Source organism: Heptranchias perlo, chromosome 4 (assembly GCF_035084215.1).
Source record: "Heptranchias perlo isolate sHepPer1 chromosome 4, sHepPer1.hap1, whole genome shotgun sequence".
Classification (NCBI taxonomy): domain Eukaryota; kingdom Metazoa; phylum Chordata; class Chondrichthyes; order Hexanchiformes; family Hexanchidae; genus Heptranchias; species Heptranchias perlo.
In genome coordinates, this window is record NC_090328.1 from 50,803,332 (window position 1) to 50,830,780 (window position 27,449).

At 41.1% G+C, this 27,449-nt stretch overlaps 1 protein-coding gene across 4 annotated transcripts in view; it reads left to right on the forward strand.

Annotated features, from left to right (window-relative positions):
• The window catches only part of pam (peptidylglycine alpha-amidating monooxygenase), a 276,130-nt gene that overhangs the window by 215,557 nt on the left and 33,124 nt on the right, over positions 1–27,449 (forward strand). For 3 of the 4 annotated variants that reach the window (XM_067982909.1, XM_067982911.1, XM_067982912.1), the window contains exon 15: positions 14,121–14,423. The exons of the other annotated variant lie outside the window; for it this stretch is intronic. In XM_067982909.1, coding sequence (XP_067839010.1) covers positions 14,121–14,423 — 303 coding nt within the window. The remainder of the gene's footprint in view (positions 1–14,120; positions 14,424–27,449) is intronic. 4 annotated transcript variants of the gene reach the window in all.

Genomic DNA, 27,449 nt, shown 5'->3' on the forward strand with positions numbered 1-27,449 from the left:
ATCCCCAAAGGCTACCTCAAAATTCTCTGCCAACGTCTGTGCACCCAGAACGCTAAGATGGAGGCCGTCCCACCTAAAAAAGCTTACCTTGCCACTGAAAAATTCTGCAGTTGTCATTGACACTAAGTGGCTAGCTCTTTCAAAGAGCTGGCACAGGCACGATGGGCCAAATGGTTGCCTCCTGTGCTGTACCTACTATGATAAATGTGTCTCCTTCTTACATAGGTCCTCGAGCCACAGGTTGAGTCCATTGATTCTGCTGTTCCTTTCTGCAGAACCCCTTAGCCCTGGAAGAAGGCCAGAGATGACCATCTTTGTTCCGTTGTCCTTTAGTGCATGAACCAACTTCTTGTAATTGTCCTGCAAGAGACAAAGGAGGATTTGGCAGCTGATAGGGCACGGTGTTACAGAAGCAGGGACTGTAGTCAATAAACAGTTCCTATTTTGTATTTTAAAAAATGCATTATATAACTGGCAGTAATTAATGCAAATGATAAATCATTATAGTTTCCTGTATTTGGAATGCAGTACTGTTTTGGGGAGATCATATATATATAAAAATTTCAACCAGCTTAAAGGTTATTATATCAGATCTAATTTCTTATGTTCACATTGTCTGCTGGTGCAATTCTGAAAGAAGGGAATCATTTTGAGATGAAATTCTGAGATCTATGAGTCTGGTCATGGTAGTTTGATAAATTGCTACCCATGTATCCACCTTTGCCATTATTAGGGAACTGATTGACTTATTCAGCAAGCTTTTGAGTTTTCTTATAACACTCAGCACCATTTGTAATAGATGAGTTCAATAAATGGAGATACAGTGTGGCTCATATATCACAGCAGGTTGCATTTTGCTTAATGTCTGAGCTGAGAGTACTACCTGCTAAAAGATAAATAAATGCTTTTGTTTATTAAGTTTGATAGTCACTGAGCTTTTTCTTTGCTTGGTTGTTAGATGTAAACAAAATATCAGTCTCAAATTCTATAAAGCCTTTTTTGCAAATAATGAAAATTATCAGAATTGTATTCCTTGTTCCAAAGGAATCTCAATCATTTAAGAACAGCAAGAGAGAAGTGCATTGATCAGCTTTAGGAGCAATGAAGGGGAGAAACAGGCTGTGATAGCTGCTCAAGGACAGCAGAAGAGCCTGCTTTATGTGGCTCTCTTTATGCATCTTTTTTTCCAAACTTTTGTCAACTTGTAAAGGACTAAATTAAAGATATGAAAAGAAATTTTGGAAAAGAAAAGCGTGTAAGGAGAATATATGCAAGGGCCCTCTGTTCCGCCTCTTGCTGCCATCCACTGAACAGGTCTGTTGGCTTTCTGACTTCACCACCAGTGCACACCTTCTCCAAATAAAATGGGTGCATGACTGTTGAACTAGCATGTAGGCTTCTTAATGCTGGTTATGAATTTATAAAGTTGGTTAGAACATTTTTCTGCTTTTTGAGTAAGCATTTCATTTTTTTTCTCAATTTTCCTCACTGCATTAATTCCTGTTGTGAATGGCTGAATTTTTACACTTCAAGACTTCAGTTTTCCTGTGGTATTCTTGCAGTTGCAATGTAACTTACAACAGAAAAAGTGCTGAAGATGATAATCCCTTTGGTGATTCCTATTGTGCCGCACAATTTAGATGAGGAAAATTAGTTTGTGAGACAAAAACAGATGCACGTGCACCCGAGGCCTTGTGTCTGCAGCCATCATTACCTCAGGATCCACGCTTATATTCCCAGGCAGTCCAACCTGGGCATGTCAGAGGGAACCTGTCTTTTCCAAGCGAGGCTGTCACAGAGCTATGTCATTTTTTCCAAGTTGACCCGTAGGCAACTTGTACAACAGCGATGGTTCTTACCACAGTTGTGAAGGTCACTAACACATTGTTATGTCACCAAATCCTTCCAAGGCACTGCAGGGGACATCTGACAGATATAGTTTTTGTTGGAGGTAACACCTTAATTTTCCCTGTGAAATTCATCTGTTGGACATGGTATGGAACATTTACTGGGTGGCAGTTGTCCCAAGAGTGCAGGGCATATTGGAAAGTACCTAAGTGGCTATCAGGGCCCTTCACATCAACCCCATAACTTACATCAATGGAAAGGACATCTGTTTGATTGATGTTCAGGTTGTGTCTGTCCACCAAAGCATAATCATGCAAGTCATTGCCATGATATACTTATTATGCAGCAGTCCATGGTGGCCAGTTTATTTCAAGGTTCAGATGAACTGTAAGGTGGCTGCTTGGAGACTAGGTCTATCTTCTACAATTCTGATCATCTGGCTGATGGCTCCCCTCACCCACTGAACAACAGTGTAGTATAAGTATAATGAGACCATCTATTCAACCAGATTTACTATAGAGCACACCATTGGTATGTTGAAGCAAAGATTTTGCTACTTGACCTGCTTAAGTAGTGGCTAGCTACACTAGTTCAGTGTGAGCCTCAAGGATTGTAGATAACCCTTTATTTCTAGGTGAAGTGTTGTGAAATTCCTTATTGCAACTGGAAGCAAATCTATGAAATCAGTGGCTGCCAGTGACTGTCTGCTAACTGGTGGTACTTCAGCCTTTTGAGGAGCAGACTGGGCTGCATGGATGTGCAGTCACCCTGAGATCATCCTAAGAGTAAGCTGCCTCATCTGTCCCTTCTCCTCCCATGCCCCAGGTATTGGGCACTCCAGCAGAATGACCAGCGGTCCATGTGACAACAGACCATAGGGCACTACTAAGGAGTTTGACGACAGTCATCATGGTCATGTTAAGTCAATCCACCAGCCTTTCCAGTCAAGCACTAAAAGACTGGAAAAGGCAAAATGGAAAAGGAGGGGGAGTAGCTTTGATAATAAAGGATGAGATGAGGGCAGTAGTGAGTAAGGATCTTAGTTCAGAAAATCAGGATGTAGAATCAGTATGAGTGGAACTAAGAAATAACAAGGGGCAGAAAACACTGGTGGGAATATTTTATAGGCCCCTTAACAGTAGTTATAGTGTTGGACAGTGTATAAATTATGAAATTAGAGGAGTATGTAACAAGGGTAATGCAATAATCGTAGGAGACTTTAATCTTCTTATAGGCTGGGCAAACCAAATTGGCAAAAGTAGTTTGGAGCACGAATTCATGGAATGCATTTGAGACAGTTTTCTAGAACAATATGTCGAGGAACCAACTGGGGAACATGCTATTTTAGATCTAGATTTAGTACTGTGTAATGAGACATGGTTAACTAGTAATCTTATAGTTAAGGATCCTCTGGGGGAAGAGTGATCATACTATGATAGAATTTCATATTGAGTTTGAGAGTGATGTACGCAAGTTCAAATCTAAGGTCTTAAATTTAAACAAAGCCAATTACGTAGGTATGAGGGTCAAGTTGGCTAAGTTAGATTGGGAAATTAGATTAAAAGGTATGATGGTAGATAAGCAATGGTGAACATTCAAAGAAATAATTCATAATTCTCAACGAATGTACATTCCCCTGAGGAATAAAAACTACAGGAAAAATAATCGAACCGTGGCTAACTAGAGAAGTTAAGGATAGTATTACATTAAAAGAAGAGGCTTATAATATTGTCAAAAAGAATAGTAAGCCTGAGGATTGGGAGGGTTTTAGAAATCAGCAAAGGATGTCCAAGAAATTGATAGAGGGAGAAAATTGAATATGAGAGTAAACTAGCAAGAAATATAAAAACAGATTATAAGAGCTTCTAAAAGTATGTAAAAAGGAAGAGATTAGCAAAAGTAAATGTTGGTCCCTTAGAGGCAGACAGGAGAAATTATAATAGGGAATAAGGAAATGACAGAGACGTTAAACAAATATTCACAGTAGAAGACACAAAAGACATACCGGAAATAGTGGGGAACTAAAGGTCTAATGAGAGTGAGGAACCTAAAGCAATTAGTATTAGTAAAGAAAAAATACTGGAGAAACTAATGGGACTAAAAGCCAATGAATCTGATGGCCTACATCCTAGGGTTTTAAAAGAGGTGGCTGCAGAGATAGTGGATGCATTGGTTTTGATCTTCTACAATTCCTGAGATTCTAGAACAGTCCCCGTGGATTGGAAGGTAGCAAATGTAACTTTGCTATTCAAGAAAGGAGGGAGAGAGAAAATGGGGAACTATAGGCCGCTTAGCCTGACATCAGTAGCAGGGAAAATACTAGAATTTATTATTAAGGACGTATTAACGGGGCACTTAGAAAATCATAATATGATTAGCCAGAGTCAACACGGTTTTATGAAAGGGAAATCATGTTTGACAAATCTATTAGAATTTTTTGAGGGTGTAACTAGCAGGGTAGATAACGGGGAACTAGTGGATGTAGTATACTTGGATTTTCAAAAGGCATTCGATAATGTGTCTCACAAGAGGGTGTTACACAAGATTAGGCTCATGGGATGGGGGGGTAATATATTAGCGTGGATTGAGGATTGGTTAACGAACAGAAAACAGAGAGTAGGAATAAACGGGTCATTTTCGAGTTGGCAGGTTATAACTAGTGGGGTGCCGCAAGGATCAGTGCTTGGGCCTCAGCTGTTTACAATCTATATCAATGACTTAGATGAAGGGACCGAGAGTAATGTATTCAGGTTTGCTGACGATACAAAGCTAGGTGGGAAAGTAAGCTGTGAGGAGGACGCAAAGGGATATAGACAGGTTAAGTGAGTGGGCGAGAAGGTGGCAGGTGGAGTATAATGTGGGGAAATGTGAAATTATCCACTTTTGACAGGAATAATAGAAAAGCAGAATGTTTTAAAGGTGAGACAGAAAAAAGGTTGGTAGTCGGAGGAATTTGGGTGTCCTTGAACATGAATCACAGTAAGTTAACAAGCAGGTGCAGCAAACAATTAGGAAGGCAAATGATATGTTAGCCTTTATTGCAAGGGAGTTGGAGTAAGGAGGTCTTGCTGCAAATTATATAGGGCTCTGGTGAGACCACACCTGGAATACTGTGCACAATTTTGGTTTCCTTACCTAAGGAAGGATATATTTGCCTTCGAGGGGGTGCAATGAAGGTTCACTAAATTGATTCCTGGGATGAGTGGGTTGTCCGATGAGGAGAGATTGAGTAGAATGGGCCTATATTCTCTGGAGTTTATAAGAATGAGAGGTGATCTCATTGAAAAGTATAAAGGGCTTAGAGGGCTTGACAGGGTAGATGCTGAGAGGCTGTTTTCCCTGGTTGGAGAGTCTAGAACTAGAGGTCTTAGACTCAAGATAAAGGGTCGGCCATTTAGGACCAAGATGAGGAAAAATTTCTTTAATGAGTGTTGTGAATCTTTGGAATTCTCTACCCCAGAGGGCTGTGGATGCTTAGTCGTTGAGTATATTCAAGATTGAGATCGGTGGATATTTGGACACTAAGGGAATCAAGGATTCTCAACCCCTCATAATGAAGCAGTCCGTGCCCGCATGCTGCAAGACCTGGACAACATCCAGGCTTGGGCTGATAAGTGGCAAGTAACATTCGCGCTGGACAAGTGCTGGGCAATGACCATCTCCAACAAGAGAGAATCTAACCATCTCCCCTTGACATTCAACGCCACTACCATCGCCGAATCCCCCACCATCAACATCCTGGGGGTCACCATTGACCATGAACCTAACTGGACCAGCCACAGAAATACTGTGGCTACAAGAGCAGGTCAGAGGCTGGGTATTCTCCAGTGAGTGACTTACCTCCTGACTCCTCAAAGCCTTTTCACCATCTACAAGGCACAAGTAAGGAGTGTGATAGAATACTCTCCACTTGCCTGGAGGAGTGCAGCTCCAACAACACTCGAGAAGCTTGACATCATCCAGGGTAAAGCAGCCCTCTTGATTGGCACCCCATCCACCACCCTAAACATTCACTCCCTTCACCACCGGCACACAGTGGCTGCAGTGTGTACCATCCACAGGATGCACTGCAGTAACTCGCCAAGGCTTCTTTGACAGCACCTCCCAAACCCACGACCTCTACCATCTAGAAGGACAAGGACAAGGGCAGCAGGCACATGGGAACAACACCACCTGCACGTTCCCCTCCAAGTCATACGCCATCCCGACTTGGAAATATATCGCCGTTCCTTCATCGTCGCTGGATCAAAATCCTGTAACTCGCTATCTAACAGCACTGTGGGAGAACCTTCACCACACGGACTGCAGTGGTTCAAGAAGGTGACTCACCACCACCTTCTCAAGGGCAATTAGGGATGGGCAATAAATGCTGGCCTTGCCAGTGACGCCCACATCCCATGAACAAATTTTTTTTAAAATGGGGATAGGGTGGGAAAGTGGAGTTGAGGTAGAAGATCAGCCAAGCTCGCACTTTCAGACCATAAGAGAGAGGAGCAGGGGTAGGCCATTCGTCCTCTCGAACCTGCTCCGCCATTCAATGAGATCATGGCTGATCTGATTTTTACCTCAACTCCACTTTCCTGCCTTTTCCCCATATCCTTTGACTCCCCTGCTGATCAAAAATTTGTCTAACTCATCCTTGAATGTATTCAATGATTCAGCCTCCACAGCTTTTTGGGGTAAAGAGTTCCAAAGATTCACGACCCTCTGGGAAAAGAAATTCTTCCTTATTTCCATCTTAAACGAGTGACCCCTTATTCTGAGATTATGTTTAGTTTTAGATTCCCCCATGAGGTGTAACATCCTCTCAGCATCTACCGTATCGAAGTCCCCTCAGAATCTTGTATGTTCCAATAAGATCTCCTCTTATTCTTCTAAACTCCAATGAGTATAGACCCAACCTGTTCAATCTTTCCTCATAAGACAACCCTCCCATACTTAAGCTTCTATTTGTGGAATCTTGCTTAAAAAAAAGTCACATTAAGAATAATACCTGATGGACCACCCGGCATCGGACCACTAGGCACGGGACACGACAAAGGCAAACCAAGACCAGTCGATTCTGCAAAGTCCTCCTCACTAACATCTGGGGACTTGTGCCAATATTGGGAGAGCTGTTTCACATACTGGTCAAGCAACAGCCTGACATAGCCATACTCACAGAATCATACCTTTCAGCCAACGTCCCTGACTCTTCCATCACCATCCCTGGGTATGTCCTATCCCACTGGCAGGACGGACCGACCCGAGGTGGTGGTACAGTGATATACAGTCAGGAGGGAGTGGCCCTGGGAGTCCTCAACATTGACTCTGGACCCCATGAAATCTCATGGCATCAGGTCAAACATGGGCAAGTAAACCTCCTGCTGACTACCACCTAACGCCCTCCCTCAGCTGATGAATCAGTCCTCCTCCATGTTGAACACCACTTGGAGGAAGCACTGAGGGTAGCAAGGGCACAGAATGTACTCTGGGTGGGGGACTTCAATGTCCATCACCAAGAGTGGCTCGGTAGCACCACGACTGACCGAGCTGGCCGAGTCCTGAAAGACATAGCTGCCAGACTGGACCTGCGGCAGGTGGTGAGCGAACCAACACGAGGGAAAAACCTACTTGACCTCATCCTTACCAATCTACCTGTTGCAAATGCATCTGTCCATGACAGTATTGGTAGGAGTGACCACCGCACAGTCCTCGTGGAGACTAAGTCCCATCTTCGCACTGAGGACACCATCCAACGTGTTGTGTGGCACTACCACCGGGCTGAATGGGATAGATTCAGAACAGATCTAACAGCTCAAAACTGGGCATCCATGAGGCGCTGTGGGCCATCAGCAGCAGCAGAATTGTATTCCAGCACAATCTGTAACCTCATGGCTCGGCATATTCCTCACCCTACCATTACCAACAAGCCAGGGGATCAACCCTGGTTCAATGAGGAGTGTGGAAGAGCATGCCAGGAGCAGCACCAGGCGTACCTAAAAATGAGGTGCCAACCTGGTGAAGCTACAACTCAGGACAACATGCATGCTAAACAGCGGAAGCAACATGCTATAGACAGAGCTGAGCGATTCCATAACCAACGGATCAGATCAAAGCTCTGCAGTCCTGCCACATCCAGTCGTGAATGGTGGTGGACAATTAAACAACTGACGGGAGGAGGAGGCTCTGTAAACATCCCCATCCTCAATGATGGCGGAGTCCAGCATGTGAGTGCAAAAGACAAGGCTGAAGCATTTGCAACCATCTTCAGCCAGAAGTGCCTATATCCCCACCATCACAGAAGCCAGTCTTCAGCCAATTCGATTCACTCCACGTGATATCTAGAAACGGCTGAGTGCACTGGATACAGCGAAGGCTATGGGCCCCGACAACATCCCGGCTGTAGTGTTGAAGACTTGTGCTCCAGAACTAGCTGCGCCTCTAGCCAAGCTGTTCCAGTACAGCTACAACACTGACATCTACCCGACAATGTGGAAAATTGTCCAGGTATGTCCTGTCCACAAAAAGCAGGACAAATCCAATCCGGCCAATTACCGCCCCATCAGTCTACTCTCGATCATCAGCAAAGTGATGGAAGGTGTCGTCGACAGTGCTATCAAGGTGGACATTGGGTAAAGACAGGATTGGTGTCTATGATATCTCTTGTCAAATAGTCTGGCAACACTCATTGTTAGGGCTCAAATGTCAACATTACCCACTGGGATGAGGTATGGTGGCATCCATGCTACCCCAGTATGGAATCAGTGTCTTTAGGAGAGATGGGGATGGGAGAAAATTAGCATGGAGAAGAACTATTTTAAAAAGTGTAGTAGAAGTGATTCGGCCTCAAACAGCTGGCAGCCATAGAGAATAAACTGAACCCAGGTATTAACACATGCAAATTACATAGTTCATTTCTTGGCATGTTGTTGCATATTCATTGAATACATCCTGACAAGAACCCAAAGATATAGTGATCCCTTAGGTCTCTATGGTTCAATGATTCAAAAACCAACAAACCGCAATGTTTAAAAACCTGAGGCATAAAAGCTGATGGCTGTTGTTGAATCAGAACAGTGATTTCATTTCACACCTAGTCTGGCCCACAAATTGATGAATGTATCCAAGTGCTCAACAGAGATTAGATTAGTTGGTATTGCTGCTTGCTAATGTTTGTGAAATATGTAACTGAGAATTAAAATGGGAAGCTGCAGTTTTTATGCATTGTGGCAATAAGGAAGTGAATGATGTGCAATGTCACTGTGCTTCCCACATCTTTTCAGTATTTTTAAGAATTCTGCATGAAGAAGAGCACAAGTATTTATGCTGCTTCTGCTGGATAGGTATTTTTCTGATTATTTGGTGATAGTGAACAATACATCGTCAGGTATTCCGAATAATGGCTTAGGTTGCAAATATTGACTCAAATATTTTGGAATCTACATGTAGTTTGACCATTCAGCTACTTGGTTTTAGTCTATTTTTACAGATTTTCCATCACTGTTTTAGTCAACCATTTTATATTCTTCATTTTGATGCTGGCTATTTCTGGCCAGTTTCTTTGTTACGGTCATTTTGTCAGCATCTTATTCAGCATTTACTGTTTTTATGATTTTAAATTTAATGTCCCTGTTTTGATCTTTATTTTTCTGATCTTAATGTTTTTTTCTGCAGAGCTGCTTCAGTATGCTACAATATGACTAGAAAGGAAAGTGCTTGCATTTATTTAACACCTTTCACATACTCGGGATGTTGCGAAGCTTCATAGCCGACTTAGTACTTTTGAGGTGTAGTCACTATAATGTAGGGAAATATAGCAGCCAGTTTGTGCATGGCAAGGTTCCACAACCAACAAAGCTATGTTCAAAGACCAAGGCTGCCACACAGCTTATCATGGTTAGATATACAGTCGTATTCAATGTTGCTGACAAGTTAACAAGTCAAACTTCATATGTTTTTTAATGGATGCCAGGTCATTTGGTCAGTGTTTACACATATAAGCCCCTTTCTCAATTAGCTACACTTGGAAGTCATAAACCTTAAAAATGTTTTTGTTTATCTTATGGATAGGGCTCCAAATGACTTTGATTCATCAATTAGCTACTCAGACTACTATCCAGTATCCCAGCCTGTTGTTGATTGTCTGGATGTGAGAGTATTTTTGTTGCCAGCTTTTCTTGAGGTCTGGTTTCCCCACAATTTCAGTGTTAACCATTTGGGCTTTCCCAGAATTTAAGTGTGTTTCAGAGGCCAGCAGTCCTCTGCTGATTATGTTAATTCTTGCTTAAAAAAAATGTTGACTTCTTACTGGATTAGGTTTCCTCTGGTTATACTCTGGTGCTCGCCCAAGTGGTCATTACTCATGTAGAATCCTGGATAATGAATGTCAGGAGGCTATTCACCATGGGGCCAGATTCTCAGTGTTGTGTGCACATGTGAATTTCCAGCACAAGCCACTGGATAACGATCAGGAGCTTGTCACATATTCCCTATCCCAGGGATGCTCAGGCCAGTTGTAATGCTTTTTCCCCTCTTGAGTTCAGCAAACTTAGGAATGAGTAAGATCAAACCTGGGGTCTTCCTAGTTTGTATGGTGCAGCTAATCACTGGATAAACTAGATGAGCCTTTGGGAAGCCCAAATTTCTGTTGTTATCCACAGCTCCGGTATAGGTGGGCTTTCTTCTGGATGACTCGAGCACAATTAGTGCACCCACAAATAAAATGATTATGTTTTACTTTATTTAGATCATATTGAAACAAAAGTTTTTTTTCCTTTAAAAGCTCATTGCTTCAACATTTACATTTGCATTTGAAAACTAAAAACTTGTAAAGTCATGCATCAAATTCGGTGAAGGATACATACGGTCTACAAATGCAACTTTGATTTGTTGGGGGCTTTCTGTAAAATAATGGTTTAACCAGTTTTGTGTGTGTGGAGGGAAAGAAGGGGAGTGGAGACAGAAGATAACAATTTTGCTTTGATTTAGAGAAAATTAATGAGATTAATTCCAGGCTTTGGGGCTCTAAATTATTCTTGGTAATTGCATTTTAAATTTGATCCTTCAGCCATTCAAATGCCACCTTTAAAGAGCGAAGCTCAAACGGTTTAGTACCGTTTGAACTCTAAATGTGAGATTATTTTCTTTTTTTTATATATAACATAGCTGAGACCATCAAAGCTGAATTCACGCAGTGCTGTAAAGCCAACAGACAGTGAGAAGATTTTCACCCATCAACTCACATTTATAGAGTGCTCCTCACATAGATAAACGTCTGAGTGTTTTACAGGAGGAGAAGTGGACACAGAGCAGGAAGTGAAAGAAGTTAGAGGGAGGGAAGACTGAAAGCAGGGTCGAAGAGATTGGTTTTCAAAAGACTTTTGATGGTAGCAAAACAAAGTAGTTTTTGAAGAGAATTCCAAAGCACAGGGTTATAGTGGCTGAAAGATTGGGCTCCAAGGGTGAAGCAAAGAACTGGGCTTTGGTCTTTTAATTTGACATTCTAATATCTTGATTTTGTCATAGCTGTAAATAAATGATAGCATGAAACCTTTTTTTAAAGTAACTGTTAAAGATGTAATGAGAATTGAATTTAGAATCTGAAGTGAACCACTTGGGCATTTTTGGGTAATATGCAAATATCTGCATTTAAGGATTGTCAAATGTGAAGGTATTCCATCCATGTCCTATTTGGTGCTAAAGATTACTGCTTCATCCTGCTCCTATAATTTCTCACTTTAATGGTTTGGAAAAAATTGCGACGCTTTTGAACGAGTGAACGCTTAGTAATATAGTAACAAAACTCAATTTTTAATAATTGTTTGGTATATTGTAATCAATTCATAGGTCTATTAATGTAGCATATAGATTTTGTTTTAAATTATACAAATATCCCTTTGCAATAATTTGAGCCCATATCATTTATGTTTCATATCCAAAGGTGATACGTATTGCTGAGTGATACCAAGTACTGTACCACAGAAGGGTGCAATGGGTTCTTGCCTGTGATTCCTCAAACCACTTCCCAGTCTCAATTATTCTGTTAGACAGGTATTACAGCAAGCCAAATGTTTTGTATGGTAACACTTGCAGACCTATTGCATAGATTAAGAACAATATTGGCAGTGCTGTCCTGCAGAAGGGAAACAAAAAAGAGAAAATTCAAGGAAAAATGATCTACTGTTCTGTATTCTTGTTTGTCCAAATATTACTGTATAACAATTTGTTAATTTATAATATACCGATCGTGTAATTTCCTTAGAGGGATTGCATTACAGTCATTAATCTTTCAGTATGGATGTCATTGCGCACTCACTGTATTGAGTAGACTGATTGTCACTGTCCAGCTGTCCATTCCTTAATTCCTTGGTTCTTAATGAATACTTTGCATCTGTCTTCACAAAAGTGGGGGACGATGCAGAAGTTGTAGTTAAGGAGGAGGAGTGTGAAATATTTGATGGGATAAACATAGTGAGAGAGGAAGTATTAAGGGGTTTAGCATCTTTGAAAGTAGATAAATCGCCAGGCCTGGATGAAATGTATCCCAGGCTGCTAAGAGAAGCAAGGGAGGAAATAGCGGAGGCTCTGACCACCATTTTCCAATCCTCCTGCAGGCGTGGTGCCGGAGGATTGGAGGACTAATGTTGTACCGTTTTTTTGAAAAGGGGGAGAGAGACTGAGTAATTATAGGCCAGTCAGTCTAACCTCGGTGGTGGACAAATTATTGGAATCGATTCTGAGGGACAGCATAAATCATCATTTAGAAAGGCACGGGTTAATCAAGGTCAGTCAGCATGGATTTGTTAAGGGAAGGTCGTGTCTGACGAACTTGATTGAATTTTTTGACCAGGTAACAAGGAGGGTCGATGAGGGTAACGCATTTGATGTAGTGTACATGGATTTAAGCAAGGCTTTTGACAAGGTCCCACATGGCAGACTGGTCAAAAAAGTAAAAGCCCATGGGATCCAAGGCAAAGTGGCTAATTGGATGCAAAATTGTCTCACTGGCAGGAAGTAAAGAGTAATGGTTGACGGGTGTTTTTGCGACTGGAAGGCTGTTTCCAGTGGGGCCCCGCAAGGCTCAGTACTAGGTTCCTTGCTTTTTGTGGTATATAATAATGATTTGGACTTGAATGTGGGAGGCTGGATCAAGAAGTTTGCAGATGATACAAAAATTGGCTGTGTGGTTGATAGTGAGGAGGAAAGCTGTAGACTGCAGGTAGGCAGAAAAGTGGCAAATGGAATTCAATCCAGAGAAGTGTGAGGTAATGCATTTGGGGAGGGCAAACAAAACAAGGGAGTACACAATACATGGGAGGATACTGAGAGGTGTAGAGGAAGTGAGGGACCTTGGAGTGCATGTCCACAGATCCCTGAAGGTAGCAGGACAGGTAGATAAGGTGGTTAAAAAGGCATACGGGATACTTTCCTTTATTAGCCGAGGCATAGAACATAAGAGCAGGGAGGTTATGCTAGAACTGTATAAAACATTGGTTAGGCCACAGCTTGAGTACTGCATACAGTTCTGGTCACCACACTACAGGAAAGATGTGATTGCACTAGAGAGGGTATAGATGAGATTTATGAGGATGTTACCAGGGCTGGAGAATTTTAGCTATGAGAAAAGATTTGATAGGCTGGGGTTGTTTTCTTTGGAACAAAGGAGGCTGAGGGGAGATTTAATTGAGGTATATAAAATCATGACTGGACCTATTTCCCTTAGCAGAGGGGTCAGTGACCAGGGGGCATAGATTTAAAGTAATTGGTAGAAGGATTAGACGGGAGCTGAGGAGAAATTTTTTCATCCAGAGGGTGGTGGGGGTCTGGAACTCATTGCCTGAAAGAGTGGTAGAGGCAGAAACCCTCAACTCATTTAAAAAGTACTTGGATGTGCACTTGAAGTGCCATAACCTACAGGGCTACGGACCAAGTGCTGGAAAGTGGGATTAAGCTGGATAGCTCTTTTTCGGCCGGCACGTACACGATGGGCCAAATGGCGGCCTCCTGTGCTGTAACTTTCTATGATCTTTGAGTCTATGATTCCTAATCTCTATTATCAGATAGAGATAAAGGTTATTTACTGATTTTCCCAAAACCAGTTTGATAAATTATGTATTTTATAATCAAGAATTCTTTTAAGAATAGCATTGTGTCTCTAAAAATAATTGTCACTATCTTTTTGTTCTCTGCTGTATTGCCTTTCGTAGCTTACTAACATCTTCACATCTTCTTAACTGTTTTTCTTACTACCTTTGTCTTGTTCTCTCTGTTTCCTTGCATTCTCTATACAGGTAATTTTTATGCACTCATTTCCAAGCTCCTAGGAGAAAGAGAAGATGTGGTTCATGTGCATAAGTACAACCCTACACAGAAGGCAGAATCAGACCTAGTTGCTGAGATTGCTAATGTTGTGCAAAAGAAGGACCTGGCTTCTGGTCCAAGGGAGTTCTTGGATCTTGATGAAAGGTCTGACCCTGCGCAAGAAAGAGACAGAGTTCACAAATTCCACAGGATAGAGTCCACACTAAGGCCTGCTGGCAATAGGTTATTATCAACTCTGCAGCCTAGACCTGGGGAAGCTGAACACAATGGAGGTGAGTCAGGTCATCTGTGAAACTGTGCCATGCCTAATCCTGGATTTCCTCTACACCATCAAAATCTGAAAGGAATACAAGTTTATTTAGAAAAATAAAAATTGCCATTTTAGGTGTCAGTACTGATCATTAAAGAATTAGAATATAAATATTGATCAAACACAAGTACATTTTCTGCTGGGTTTTGTAATGCTTGTGCAGCACTACTGCACAACAAAAAAATGCAGCTAACTTGTAATTTGAAACAAGTTAGGTATTTTTGCAGTTCTAATTTTTTTTGCGACAATTTGTTAAGTTTATGAAATATTTAACGATGCCTCCAAATGCATTATCTGTGGTGAATGCTGCTTTAACAGTTTTGAAAGGTTTATAGGTGAAGAACAGTATGTATGAAATAGGATTCCTTTGACAGCTGTCCAAATCTATAATGTAGATGTTGCATTTGCACAAATATGTAGACTACACAGCTATTGGTATTCTGACTTATTCCCTTCAGGTTTCTATGGAAGCTAATTTAATTGTGTCAGAGCTTATGATGAGTTGTGGCTTCTGCTGTGTTGATTATGTTTAGTATTGCCTGCTAATAAGCTGCTGGCTGTTACAGCATGTAAAAATATCCTTTATAGGTGACTAATATGTATGATTGCCAATGAAGCGGTACTGCTCTGCAGAATGCTGGTTTGTTACATGGCATTATCTGATGACACTGTGCTCCATACGTCGGCAAAACAAAAGAAAGCTGAGCAAGGTGCCCTAAATCAAATTGTAGTGCATAGATTTGATTTCCGCCTCCTGCCCATTCTGATTTCCTGATTTAGCCCACAGTTCTGTGGAGAAGCATTGAGCTGTGGCCAAGTTCTTATTAATGAGAAATAAGGAAGATCCTCCCTTTCCTTATCTGGTGTCGCACATTTAAGAATAGCTAATTTAGAGTGGATTGGCAGACGCCTAAGCAACCCCCACCCAGTCTTGCCTCTTGATCGCAGGTGTTCTGTAGCCTGGATAGACAAGAGAAAGGAAGAATCTGAGAGAAAAACAGAGAATTTATTTCCAATTTTGAGAGAAGAATCTCTAACAGATGTTGGGAGCTGTGGTCATTCGATGAGATTTTGCAGCTTACATTTTACTATGATGTGGAGATGCCGGTGATGGACTGGGGTGGACAAATGTACGGAGTCGTACAACACCAGGTTATAGTCCAACAGCTTTATTTGAAATCACAAGCATTCGGAGCTCACCTGACGAAGGAGCAAAGCTCTGAAAGCTTGTGATTTCAAATAAAGCTGTTGGACTATAACCTAGTGTTGTACGACTCCGTACATACATTTTACTAGTTTGAGGTTTACAGTAATTGAAAACTTAATTTGAATTAAAGATTGTGAAGAAATGTTGAGGTATGGAGAATAAAGAAATAACTTTTAAGTATAACTAGTGAGTGTTTGATCACCTGCACACAAAATTCTCACTACTGCAAGTAATTGCGACACGTGCCATTAATCTCATTTAGCTTTGTACTGTCTGCAATACATGCTTTGATCCTTACAAATCAATTTAATATAAAATTCATCTTTCTAGTTGAGGGATATTGAAGCTAGTTGTAACACCCGAACTGCTGCCTTAGCTGAATCAGCTAACTCAGCACAGACCGGGAATTAGACCTGGAACGTTCTCGTTTTTATGACTAAGCATTACACTACATGATGCATTCAACTACAAAGCCATTGGGGGAGCTCATTAGATTCTTTTCAAAAAGTCATGTTTACAGGGCTCCTCCATGCACAACAGCCACTTGACAATAATCCTTGGGCATGGTAGGTGGCAGAGGAGGTTAATAAATGTGTTATCTTGAAAAAAATTAAATCACTACTGTTGCTCCTGAATGAAATATTTACAATGCATTATTAAGAGCGATTGAACCGATTGGAATCTAGAACTTGTCATACTTTGCAATTTTGGCTAGAAGGTTCATTCGTATTTGTTAAACGGACATGCCATCACGTTACCACCTTCAAGTTTATATCATTTAATCATCAGGTTCTGTCTAAATATCATATAACCTATGATCGAGATGTTTAAAAGAAAATCCACCCTTCACCTCAACCCAGCTGTTATTTTATTTGAAAAGCGTTCAAGGTTAGACAAAGCTTAATCTGCAGCAATTTTTTGTACACAAAAGTGTTCAAGACAGCTGTTATGCCAAGGTCAGCCCAGTGGTGCATAGATATACACTAATGTGTTGTTGGGGTGGGACGTTGGTTTACAGCTGAGTCACGGTGGAGGCAGCAAGTGGAAGTGAGCTGCTTCCTCAGGGAAAACTGGACATCAAGTCAACCACATTATCTTGTGCACCTTTTACTCACTGGTAACAGAACAACAGGAGATAATGTCTAGAAACATTATCTGCTTACAAGCCCAATCAGGAAACATGTGGAATGAGGGCGACCTAAGGAAGCTAAATTGATCTTTTTAAAAAAAAATTGAACAGCTATTTTGGCAACACGTAAATTGCTGTCCTATCTGAATTCAGATAATTTTGCAACTTGTACAAGTGCTGCCCATTAGTTGTGATGATTTAGTACAATTGTTGGGGCTGTTATTAAATGGCTGAATTAATAGATGTTTTCACATCAGGATTTTAGTTCATTGCTATTATAATTTCATTTGTGATTATTCTACTGTATAAAGCAGCACTCAGCCACTATCTTGCATTTTGACTCAGCCCTGCTAGCATCTTAATGGGACATCTCATTAGCATGCCAAAACAAATTAAAAGTCATAAGTAATTAAAAATGAAGGCAGCTAATCACAGTATATAACATTGTAAAATATACACTGATTCCAGCTTAAATTTACCGTGAGCCATCAGAATGGCAGCCAGGATATCTCCCTCAATTACTGAAGGTCAAAGATTACAGATTCAATTTCACTCTGGGGCCATTTTCTGAGGTCCTTCTGGTGCAAGGGCGGGATAGATATTCGGTTTGGAGTTGGATATGCCACGTCCGGTCTTCCCCAACAGTTTCCATCAGTTCTTGTTTGGGGTGGAGCCTCTGGCCATCAGGCGTGGAGTATTTATTTGCCCTTTATGAAGGGAGTTGTGGGGCACTGAAAACATCTTTCTGGGGTTTCTCTGGCGTTCTCTTTCCCCGCACCCCCCACCCCCTCTTCTGGAGCTGACCCCCTGCTCCAGAATTTCTGGTGTCTCAGGTGGACATCCAAGATGCGCCCCCTAGTGGCGCGGGCATGCGACTAGAATATTAAGTGACCTTCTCCTGACGCTACATACTTTGGAACAGCGCCAGAGGTCACGGGTGGGTGCGCCTTGGCACTTAAGTTGGGATGTTAGCCCTGTTTTATTTTTGTTCTAGATTATTCCACTATGGTTTTTTTATGATGCCATGCATTTTGAGAGGTGTGGCTATGATTTCCAGATCAGCAAGTTGAGAGGGATGCATCAAATTGGTAATACCTATTTAAAGGAATAACTGAGGGCAAGCCCCTGCAATGGCTTTATCCTCAAATTCAATGAAGAAATGCATTTGTTTATATCTACCTATATTATCCATTAGAAGTTCAGAAATCCAACTCGAGTGACCTTTTGGCCAGCAATAACCACACCCTGTCTCTTATGTGATATCTTATTGATTCAGTCACAAAAATGACAGCCACAAAAAAAATTGCCATACAACATCTGTGACAGTTCCTGGGTCTCTGTCCATGTTCCTGAGCTAAATCTCTGATCCTATCACCCTCCATGGGTGCAGGCCTTGCTCTCAGCTGCTTTCTCCATCTCCAAGCCCTGCTCTCTGCCTCCTATGGGCTTAACTCCCATTCGCTACCAGCCGCAGACTTTGCCAACCCCATACTCAGACTTCTTTGCTGAGCTCTATCTCTAAACACATCAATATAGACTGAAGCCACAATACCAGTATAGTTGCAAAAATTACAGTAGTATTGGTCTTCTAATAAAAGCTATTTTGTAACATGTACTGGGATCCAGAACTTGTGGCAATATCTAAAACAAAGTATTATTGCTAGGGAGAGGAGCACCACACTTCGTCTCCACTTTCTGAGCCTGTACTTCGCCTCCACCTCCCAACCCTAGGCAGGCCTTGGCCTCCATGCTCGCTGCTTCCAGAAGGGCCCCATCATCCCAGCTTGCTCTCTTCTGGCACTGGCCTCCCCACTCCCTCTTTCACAGTCTCCTTGCTCCCTCTCCCTCCCCCAATCCCAGCATTGGTTTACCTGCTGACTCCCTCCTGGCCTGAACTCATTTTCTCTCTCCTGGTCTGGAAGGGAGTGGGGAGGTAGACGCCTGCGCGAGGATACAGTGGGGGCTGAGGCAGGGATTTCAAGGCTTGAAGTTAGAGATATACATGTAAACACAAGCAATGATCGATGCAGTGGTCGTCTTCCCTACCACCATCATCTGCCAGCGAGACACTGGATCATTCCTGCAATTGAAGGATCAATTCTCCAGCTTCAGTTCTCAGTTGAGGGGAAAAGTTGTAAGTGAGGCCCCATACAAAAAAAAACAATGGAGAATGGGAGAGAATGTGTCTCATTTGAATTTGTGACCTATGATATAATATAAAACTGTTCTGCATCTCTTGTGCTTTGAAGGTGCTACCTAATCACGTAACAATCACATTGCTGAAATTTGCGGTAAATTGCACTTGAAAGCTAAACTATTTATATAAACTTCACACTTAAGCTAAAAACTCGTTTCTCATTTTGAATTTAATTTTCTGTGTACAGAGATTGAGGTGTGACTCACTTCAGATTCAATGGGACTCAATACTATAAAAGCAGCCAACCTTTTAATTGAATGAATTACTGAACTGCTTATCATCCTACAGTAGACAATTCTTTTAAATGTATTGGTTATTTCTCAGTTATTCCAACTGATTAGATTGGGTTAGCCTAACTTTTTGGAGTCCAGATTTCAAAATGACAGTCCTAGCAGTATTGAGATAGCAGATCAACATTTTTAGTGATTTTAATTGTAGTGAAAAACTCCACTTTAAAAATTATTACTTTAAAAAATTTTGAGCATAATCCCTTCTAGGAATGTTAATTTTTTGGAGTAAATATCGATTGTATATAGAATCACCTTCCCTGCCACCTCAAAAAATGAGAAAAACATCCAGGAAAACAATTAACATAAATTCCATGGCAATATGGTGGTGGAATGTAAATTGGTCAAATGTTAGTCTCTTGTATGTCTGTCTGTACATTGGGTAGATGCTAGTGGCTAAGAACCTATTGCTGTCTTGGCTGCTTAATGTAATTGTATTTACTTCACAAAGGAAAACAAAGTTCAGTATAATCTATTGTCAATACCAAAACGTGTTCTTTCTAATTTAGTATACGAGAAGGAAAATAATAAATGATGGCAAAATTGTTGAGGTCAGCTGAAGAATTTACAGTATTTTGCTTTTTTTTCAAATTTAAAAAAATACAAATTGAGTACATGAAAATAACACTCAAATTCTCTAATTTTTGTCATCAAGGCTCCTGCAAATCCTCATTGCCACGGAATTTACCTCCCTGCAAAGGTTGTTCCCATCAACAAATTTTCAAATGATAATAAATCCTTTGATTTTTTTTTTAAGTGACTGCCCTTTGGTGTTACTTTCAGCTACTTTATGTACTGAATGTAGTACAATTTCACAATTGTTGTTATCAAAATGAAATATCTATAATATACTAAAAAAACTCACATCTGCACACACTTCCTGTCTACGCCACTTGATTTCCTGTTGTCAGGTTTTTGTCGCATTCTGTGTTAACTTTTTCACATTATAGTTTCCTATGTCTTTGACTACATCCTAAGCTATTCTGCAAGTTACCTCAAGAAAGCAAACCCCTTGAGCTGTGGTGGGAAAGCTTTCTGTGCATATATGGCTGTCACACTTAGAAGGCACAAAGATGGCATGGTGTGCTACTGTCCTGAGATTGGGATTAATGCATAAATCATATGTATTTTTCTGATGGCTGTATTTTAGAATACCTGTTGCTTTCCTTAATTACAATTAGAAATATAATCATTATAATAAACTGAACTGAATAACATTTTGCATATGACTTTATAAAACAATACAGTTTTAAATATAAAATATTTTCATAATCCAGTTTGGCAGCCAATCAAATGAGACGTGCATTGTATTATGACAGCTACCAAAAAACAGACATACAGCAATAGTCATTTGCCTTACTTATTAGAAATTGTATACTTTGACTTGTTTTATTACATTTTGAAAATACCCTTTGTATTAAAACTGTTCAACCAGGAAGATGAGGTTGAGAGGAGATTTGGTAGAGATGTTCAAAATCATGAAGGGTCTAGACAGAGTGGATAGAGAGAAACTTTTCCCATTGGCGGAAGGGTCAAGGACCAGAGAGCCTGGATTTGAGGTGATTGGCAAAAGAACCAAAGGTGACATGAGGAAAAACTTTTTTACACAGCGACTAGTTAGGATCTGGACTGCATTGCCCGAGGGAGTGATGGAGGCAGATTCAATCATGACCTTCAAAGGGGAACTGGATAAATACTTGAAACGAAAAAATGTGCAGGACTACGGGCATAGGGCAGGGTTGTGGGACCCGCTGGATTGCTCATGCATAGAGCTGGTGCGGACTCGATGGGCCGAATGGCCTCTTTCCATGCTGTAAACATCTATGATTCTACGTCAGTAAACAATAGTCAGCAAGATCGTCACATACAAAATATGATGTACAGCCATATTAGTTATGCAGAAATCTCTGTTTCAGCTTCTTTTCATTCAGCTATATTGCTGCTGGAAAGAAATGATCCATTGTCTAATTCCAGATAATCACCACCACCACCACCATTCTATTTCCATAAATATTTGATTATATCCAATATTTTTTTATTAAAGAAATGATAATCTGCACAAAATGCTTTTCATCTAAAAGGTACGCCACTTCACAATGTTTTTAAAAATAGCTAGCTCACACTGAATTAGCCTTGTAGATTAGAAAGATATCCTGACTTTGTTTCTTAAACAGCAGCAAAAAAGGCACAATTGCTAAGGCTGGCATATGTTGCACTAACCAAGTCGCGGATTTACAAATGCAGATGTCCCTTAATTTCATGAAAATAGGGCAAACAGAAGTGTGCCTAAACTAGAAGCTGAGTTAATGATGTGGGTATTCATAACTCTGAGAAATTCTAGACCCCTGCCTCTTCATCTGATGTTGGCCATCATGCCCAGAAACAAGTGTCACTGCATACACATTCAGTATAGGCCTGAAAATCTCTAAACATATTTGAAAAGCATAGATACCAAAAATGATAATTTATCAATCTATACCCTTCTGACATTTCACCCAATTAGCAGTCATCCAGTTCTAAAATCTTGGCATGGCAATTTTCAAATGTATCATAGTAGGTACAGTACAGGAGGAGGCCATTCTGCCCATCGTGTCTGTGCCGGCTCTTTGAAAGAGTATCCAATTAGTCCCATTCCCCTGCTTTTTCCCCGTAGCTTTGTAAATTTTTTCCCTTCAAGTATTTATCCAATTCCCTTTTGAAAATTACTATTGAATCTGCTTCCACCACCCTTTCAGGCAGTGCATTACAGATCATTACAACTCAATGCAATGAGGATACTGATCACCTTCAATCAGTATCCTCTGGTTACCAACCCTTCTGCCACTGGAAACAGTTTCTCCTTGTTACTCTATCAAAACTCTTCATGATATTGAACACCTCTATCAAATCTCCCCTTAACCTTCTCTGTTCTAAGGAGAATAACCCCAGCTTCTCCAGTCTCTCCACATAATTAAAATCCCTCATCCCTGGCACCATTCTAGTAAATCTCTTCTGCACCCTCTCTAAGGCCTTGACATCTTTCCTAAAGGGTGGTGCCCAGAATTGAACACACTACTCCAGCTGAGGCCCAATCAGTGTTTTTAAAGGTTTAGCATAACTTCCTTGCTTTTGTACTCAGCCTAGGATCCCAAATGCTTTTTAAACAGCCTTCTCAACTTGTACTGCCATCTTCAAAGATTTGTGTACATACAGTTCTCCCTGAGCTCTCTTTAAAATTGTACCATTTAGTTTATATTGCCTCTCCTCATTCTTCCTACTAAAATGTATCACTTCACACTTCTCTGCATTAAATTTCATCTGCCATGTGTCTGCCCATTTCACCAGTCTATGTCCACCTGAAGTCCGCTACTGTCCTCCACATTGTTTACTACATTTCTGAGTTTCGTGTCATCTGCAAACTTTCAAATTATACCCTCTATACCCAAGTCCAGGTCATTACTATATATATCAAAAAGAGCAGTGGTCCTATTACTGCCCTCTGGGGAACAATATTGTATACTTCCCTCCACTCTGGGGGGGGAAAAAAATGTTCACTACTACTCTCTGCTTTCTGTCCCTTAGCAAATTTTGTATCCATGCTGCCACTGTCCCTTTAATCCCATGGGCTTTAATTTTGCTGACAAGACTATTATGCAGTACTTTATCAAATGCCTTTTGAAAGTCCATATACACAACATCAACCACACTACTCTCATCAACCCTCTCCGTTACTTCATCAAAGAACTCAATCAAGTTAGTCAAACATGAGTTTCCTTTAACAAATCCATACTGACTTTCATTTATTAGCCCATACTTTTCCAAGTGCCAACTAATTTTGTCCCAGATTATTCTCTCTCAAAGCTTCCCCACCACCAACGTTAGGCTGATTGGCATGTAATTGCCGGGTTTATCCTTCTCCCCTTTTTTGAACAGGGGTGTAACATTTGCAATCCTCCAGCACCATATCCATATCTAAGGAGGATTGGAAGATTGTGGCCAGAGCCTCCACAATTTCCACCCTTACTTCCCTCAGTTACCTAGCATGAATCCCATCTGGACCGGGTGATTTTTCTACTTTGAGTACTGCCAATCTTTTATGTACCTTCTCTTTATCTATTTTTATCCTCTCCAATATTGCTACTACCTCCTCTCTTACTGCTACAATGGCAGCATCCTCTTCTCTAGTGAAGACGGACGTCAAGTTTGGTACCTCAGCCATGCCCTCTGCCTCCTTTTTGTGCCTTATCGGTCCCACCCTTCCTTTGACTACCCTTTTACTATTATATATTTATAAAAGACTTTTGGGTTCCCTTTTATGTTAGCTGCTAATCTATTCTCGTACTCCCTCTTTGCCCTTATTTCCTTTTTTAGATCTCCTCTATACTTTCTGTATTCAGCCTGCTTCTCTACTGTATTATGAACCTTTACATTTGTCATAAGTCTTTTTCTGTTTCATTTTAATCTCTATATCTTTAGTCATCCAGGGAGCTCTAGCATTGCATGCCCTTCCTTTCCCCCTCATGGGAATGTGTCTACTCTGTACCCGAACCGTCTCCTTAAAGGCCTCCCATTGTTCAATTACTGTTTTGCCTACCAATTTTTGATTCCAATCCACCTGGGCAAGATCCCTTTTAAACTCACTGAAATTAGCCCTCCTTCAATTAAGTATTTTCACAATTGGTTGTTCCATGTGATTTTCCATAACTATTCTAAACCTAATGCTATTATGATCACTGTTCCCCAAATGCTCCCCCACTGAAACATGCTCCATTTGCCCCACTTCATTCCCCAGAGCTAAATCCTGCACTGCTTCCTTCCTTTTTGGGCTGGAAACACGCTGTTCAAGAAAGTTCTCATGTACACGTTTCAGGAATTCCTCCCCCTCTTTGACCTTTACACTGTTACTTTCCCATTCTATATTAGGATAATTGAAGCCCCTCATTATTATTGCTCTATGGTTCTTGCATCTTTCTGTAATTTGCCTGCAATTTTGCTCCCCTATGTCCTTCCCACTGTTTGGTGGCCTATAGAATACACCCAGTAGCGTGTTCGCTCCTCTATTCCTTAATTCCAACCAACTACCCTCAACTACATTATCCCTTTCCAGTGCTATAATTGTTTCTTTGATCAGTACTGCCATCCCCTGCCCCCCTCCTTTCTTTCCTTCCCTATCTTTCCTGAATACCTTGTACCCAGGAATATTAAATACCTATTCCTCCCCTTCTTTGAGCCAGGTCTCTCTCGTTGCTATTATAATCATAAACCCTTGTGGTGACTTTAGCCTGCAGCTCACCAACCTTATTTACCACGCTACATGCATTTACACACATGCACACCAAACTCATCTTAGACTGCCTCGCATTTGCCCCCTGTCTGATCCCTCCTATTTCTGGACTATTCTTTACTCTAGTTTTATTTGTCCCTCCCAGTCCTCTGTGTACCTTGTTTCTCCCCTCTAATGTTCAGTCCTGTTGCCCATCCCCCTGCCAAATTAGTTTAAATTCTCCCCCACAGCTCTAGTTAACCTCCCCACAAGGACATTGGTCCCAGCTCAGTTGAGATGCAACCCGTCCATCTCGAACAGATCCCTCCTGTCCCAGAACTGGTCCCAATGCCCCAGTAATCTGAAACCCTCCCTCCTGCACCATTTCTCCAGCCACCATTAACCTGTCTTATCCTACTATTCCTATACTCACCAGCGTGTGGCACTGGGAATCATCCCAAGATTACTACATTTGAGGTCATGCTTGTTAACTTCCTCCCTAGCTCCTGAAATTCTGACTGCAGCACCTCACCCCTTTTCCTTCCTGCATAAAACTGCAAATTTCCTTTTCATATCGTGTTTAGTTTGTTATATTAGGGAATAGAATATCTCTGGAGAATATAAGGAATTCATGCAGTGGCCTGGTATATGACTGTAAAGTGCCAATAAATTCTCTTCAACTTCATTGAGAGATTTATTGTGATTGCTATATTCATTTTTCCCCTTTGAACTCTCCTAAAGGCAGTGATTCTTGGTGAGGTACAGTTCTGTAGGTGGCATGGCTCACCCAAATGTGTATGCCTGGACAATGGCTATCATTGGGTTATTTGACTTGAGAGTCCATTGCATAAAAGCCTAATGCTGACCTTGCCCTCAGAGACGTTGCTGGTAGTAATCAGTTGTGGGTCCCTTGTTTGATATTTTTCCTTCCCTCCATTGTCTGGATATACTGAAATCATTTACATAGAAATTACAACACAAAAACAGGCCATTTGGCCCAACCAATTCATCTTGGTGTTTATTCTCCACACAAGCAATAGTCCTAATCCCATAAACCCACCTTGTTCCCATATCATAGGAACAGGAGTAGGCCATTCAGCCCCTCATGCCTGCTCCGCCATTTGATAAGATCATGGCTGATCTGTGATCTAACTCCATATGCCCGCCTTTGGCCCATATCCCTTAATACCGTTGATTACCACCCTTTGTGTGTAGAAATGTTTTCTAATCTCGCTCCTGAAAGGTCTGGCTCTAATTTTTAGACTCTGCCCCCTACTCCTAGAATCCCCAACCAGCGGAAATAGTTTCTCTCTATCCACCCTATCCGTTCCCCTTAATATCTTAAACTTCGATCAGATCACACCTTAACCTTCGAAACTCCAAAGAATACAACCCCAATTTGTGTAATCTCTCCTCGTAACTTAACCCTTGAAGTCCGGGTATCATTCTAGTAAACCTACGCTGCACTCTCCAAAGCCAATATGTCCTTCCGAAGGTGCGGTGCCCAGAACTGCTCACAGTACTCCAGGTGCGGTCTAACCAGGGTTTTGTATAGCTGCGGCATAACTTCTGCCCCCTTGTACTCCAGTCCTCTAGATATAAAGGCCAGCATTCCATTAGCCTTCTTGATTATTTTCTGCACCTGTTCATGACACTTCAATGATCCATGTACCTGAACCCCTAAGTCCCTTTGGACATCCACTGTTTTTAACTTTTTACCATTTAGAAAGTACCCTGGTCTATCCTTTTTTGATCCACATTTGTCTACATTGAATTCCATTTGCCACAGTTTTGCCCATTCACCTAATCAATATCGCTTTGTAATTTTATGTTTTCATCTACACTGCTTACAACGCCACCAATCTTTGTGTCATCGGCAAACTTAGATATGAGACTTTCTATGCCTTCATCTAAGTCGTTAATAAATATTGTGAATAATTGAGCCCCAAGACAGATTCCTGCGGGACTCTACTAGTCACATCCTGCCAATGTGAGTACCTACCCATTATCCCTACTCTCTGTCGCCTTTCGCTCAGCCAACTTCCGAACCAAGTCCGTACTTTTCCCTCGATTCCACGGGCTTCTATCTTAGCTAACAGTCTCTTATGTGGGACCTTATCAAATGCCTTCTGGAAGTCCATATAAATAACATCCATTGACATTCCCCTGTCCACTACTTTAGTCACCTCTTCAAACAATTCAATCAGGTTTGTCAGGCACGACCTACCTTTCACAAATCCATGCTGGCTCTCTGATTAACTGAAAATTCTCGAGGTGTTCAGTCACCCTATCCTTAATTATAGACTCCAGCATTTTCCCCACAACAGATGTTAGGCTAACTGGTCTATAATTCCCTGGTTTCCCTCTATCTCCTTTCTTAAAAAGCGGAGTGACATGTGCAATTTTCCAATCTAGAGAACTTTGAAAGATTGAATATCCTTTTATTCCTCTTCCCTTTGGCCATCTATCTAACCTAATCTTAAATATTACCACCAGTTCTGCTTTAATCTCTAACTTAAATAGTATATTCCACGACCTCACAACCCTCTGTAAAACAAAAAAAAAGTTTCTGCTGCTCTTTGTAGTGCCCTAAGATTGTCTAACCAGGCTGAACCTGAGCTTTTCCTGGTTTCTACAGTTCAGGTCTGCATTACTAATACATCAGGGAATGGGGTAATGAATCATTTTCAAATGATAAACTTCAAATATTCATACTACCAAGTTAAAATGGAAGACATGATTAAAAATGCCATATGCAAACTAGTACAGTATTAGACATTAACTCAGGTGCATTCTTTATTGATATCAAACAGGATGCTAAGCTTAGAAACTTTGCCAACCACCTATATGATCTGCTAAAAATACTACAGCCAACTTTCAGGACACATCAGCAGAGTGACATTTGAAAGGCTCCTCATGCTGTTGA